Below are 3,323 nucleotides of genomic sequence, written 5' to 3'. Positions count from 1 at the left end.
TATACTGATAGCTGACAAAAAAAATTAATTAATGTTCATTGAAAATTGGAATGTACTAGAAAGCATAAAATGTAAAGATGCATTATTGACAATCTACTGTAAACGTTCTGAAAAGTAAAAGTTTAAAACATGTAATAAGAGAAATAATCAATGAACATTAATTTAACTCGACAATGCTATCAATCTGTGAAGGACATTACCAAATCCACATGTAGTTGTTAACAACAATTGTCCAAAAGATATTTTTATTACATAAATTGAATTAGAAACTTGATATTTTGTTTTTAGTCTCTGTTTTTGTAATTTTTGTTAATCGCGAGATCTTGGGAAATTTGTAGGAGAGCATTGTGACAAATTCCATGTTAGCAAGGACATGTTTCTTCAATAAGATAAAACTCGAGAAAAGGTAGTTGGTAATCAACAAATTTTATTTGTTAAAAATCACTCTGATTCTACACACAAGTACCGGTGTTCTAAAGTAAATGGTAAAAGGGTACCAGAGCTATTTATTGACAATAATTATGAAGTCTTTGAGTCAACATTTTCTTAAAATATGTAGAAATTCGATAGGTACTAATTAACACTGCTTCTTTATAAATAGAATATTTCTATGAAGCAGAATTTATTCAAGAACTCATACATGGGAAGAAAACATTTGATGTGGCCTTCAACTCGACTCTCAAACAAATTGCCGAGTTATTTCCATTTACTAGTATATTTCGATTCCATACATCCCAGAGAGTAAACTCAAAATAAAAGTCATTACAAAGTTTGATACATTTGTCTTCTATTTGGATGTTGACAACAAAGATCTGTGATAAAAGCCAACTTAATTTTTACCGTTGTCAATTTTCCTGTTTTCAGCGATTCTCCGCTATCACCTGGATATACATGTAGAGTTTACATCTTTCAACTTATTTGATACTTTTAAGAGCATGCTCCGAGTACGATAAATTTTGAAAGCGAGGCAGACTACTGAAATATAAGTTGATAATACAAGAATTTCAACAACATTGTTTAACACCAGCCTTTTGTAATTCTATGGTCGATAAAATGACCTTGTTAGTAAATGTAACCTCTTACTTGATCGTACTTTAGCTTAGACTTACCAGTGGTATAACTGTGATTTATATACTATAGATTAATCGCTCTATGGTTTTCTTTGACAGGTGATAAAGATGCTGGTGATCGTGGTGACGATATTCGGGGTGTGCTGGCTCCCTCTTCATGTGTTTACATTGGTCCGTGACTTTCAACCCTCCACCCACCACGACAGACTTGAACTAGGAATATACCTGGGAGTCCATTGGCTTGCCATGTCCAACAGTTTTGCCAATCCCATTATCTACAGCTTTACAAACGACAGTTTTAGAGTAAGCTTCTGACAATAACACGTACATATTAACGGAGAAGATAATTATGTTTTTATGTAGAAATCAAATGTCTAAAATGTAAAAATAGATCTATAAACATAAAAACTGAAATATCACGCTGCAAGAACGAAACATATGGAGATAACGAACAGCACTCAAGCTCAAAGTCCATTACACAATACAAAATAGGAGCAGAGCAGAGCAAACATGGACCTCCAAAACATCAGAGGTTGGATCAGGTGCCATGGAGGAGTGAGCATCCCCCGTCAAGTTGTCACATCTGCTGTGTGATCCTTGTCATGATCGGAAAATAATGAGAAAATCTGTCAACTATACATAGTGGCCTAACAACTCCATGCGCTCGGCACTTGCGGGTCCTTTGGATTAGGCATTAAAAACTCAGGTCTCGTGTCACAGCAGGAGTTGACAAGATAAAGATCTCTCACTGCTCAATGGCTCTGAGTGCTGAGTAAAGGTCAAAATTTGAAGCCCTTCACCGGTTTATAGTGACCTCTCTATATGAGTGCTGAGTAAAGGTCAAAATTTGAAGCCCTTCACCGGTTTATAGTGACCTCTCTATATGAGTGCTGAGTAAAGGTCAAAATTTGAAGCCCTTCACCGGTTTATAGTGACCTCTCTATATGAGTGCTGAGTAAAGGTCAAAATTTGAAGCCCTTCACCGGTTTATAGTGACCTCTCTATATGAGTGCTGAGTAAAGGTCAAAATTTGAAGCCCTTCACCGGTTTATAGTGACCTCTCTATATGAGTGCTGAGTAAAGGTCAAAATTTGAAGCCCTTCACCGGTTTATAGTGACCTCTCTATATGAGTGCTGAGTAAATGTCAAAATTTGAAGCCCTTCACCGGTTTATAGTGACCTCTCTATATGAGTGCAAAAAATTCTTGAATGGGACGTAAAACAACATACAATCAATCGAACTGTTAAAAATGTGTTCTTCATTACATGTATCTTTTACAAGTTGACCGTTTAACCTTGTTTTAATACACTGCTGATCTTTTAACCCTGTTTTAATACATTCCTTTAACCTTACAGGCTGACCTTTTGACCTTGTTTTATATGTGGTGTCCTTGTTGTTCCTGTCTTAGAGTGATGATAAACAGGACGTATAGTGTAACAACCAAGGAGAGCTTCCTAATCCGCCATCAGAGCAAACCGAAGAAGACTTCCTCTGGAAAGTTACAGAAGAGGTTACTAATTGTAGAACAAAAGCCAGGCTGTACCGGAAGTCGAAATAAAACGTGTGAGGAGGAGCAGCTGGACCTTGTCTGTAAACTGTTTGTCGACAGTGTCTCAGAACTTGGCACTGCGCAAGTCTCGTCAAACCCGTGATTTCTTATGCTTTGTATGTGTGTTACATAAACTGTGTATATGCATTAAATAATCAAATACTCCTGAAATAAAAATTGTTCTTCAATATTTTCCACATGCTAAGGAATGCAATAATACATAAAATTAACTCAATATGTAAACCTTAATACATTGTACTTGTTTTTTTTAAGTCTAAAAAAATTTATTAGTGTTCAGACCTTCCTTAAAATCATTGTAATGTGTAAAATAATTTTACAAAAATGCACATGAAAGCTGAAAACATTAATCACAGGACTTTCACTTTTATGTAATGAAATATAATATTACATGTATGTTTTAAAGAATTCTTTTGACTTTTTAAAATATCTCAGGAAGGAAAATTCTTTTTGTGTTGCATAGGAAAAACTAGTAGGAATTGTTAATGAATAGATGTATTAATTTGGCTTAAATGTGGGTTTAAAATATTTACATACAGTGGTTTGGATTTACATACAGGCATTAATGATTACTTTAATTAATATAACAATATTTGTTTCAAATGATATGCTTTCATTGTCGTTACTTCAAAATAACTTCAGTCTTCAATAGTTTATATTGTTATTTTTTTTTCTCAAATGAAAG

The 3,323-nt window shown here is 34.3% G+C and overlaps 1 protein-coding gene across 1 annotated transcript; it reads left to right on the top strand.

The window, feature by feature from the left end:
- The first annotated feature begins 1,147 nt into the window (after window positions 1-1,147).
- On the top strand, window positions 1,148-2,989 carry LOC134271786 (tachykinin-like peptides receptor 86C). The gene is made up of 2 exons (XM_062753991.1): window positions 1,148-1,373; window positions 2,427-2,989. Exons 1-2 carry the CDS (start codon window positions 1,179-1,181, stop codon window positions 2,721-2,723), a joined length of 492 nt encoding a protein of 163 aa, XP_062609975.1. The 5' UTR covers window positions 1,148-1,178; the 3' UTR covers window positions 2,724-2,989.
- The last annotated feature ends 334 nt before the right edge of the window (window positions 2,990-3,323 follow it).

The sequence above is a fragment of the Saccostrea cucullata genome, unplaced genomic scaffold (assembly GCF_032062105.1).
Source record: "Saccostrea cucullata isolate Sc308-1 unplaced genomic scaffold, CSIRO_AGI_Scuc_v1 ctg263, whole genome shotgun sequence".
Classification (NCBI taxonomy): domain Eukaryota; kingdom Metazoa; phylum Mollusca; class Bivalvia; order Ostreida; family Ostreidae; genus Saccostrea; species Saccostrea cuccullata.
Note: the sequence above shows the minus strand (reverse complement) of the source record. Positions and strands in the feature narration are given on the sequence as shown.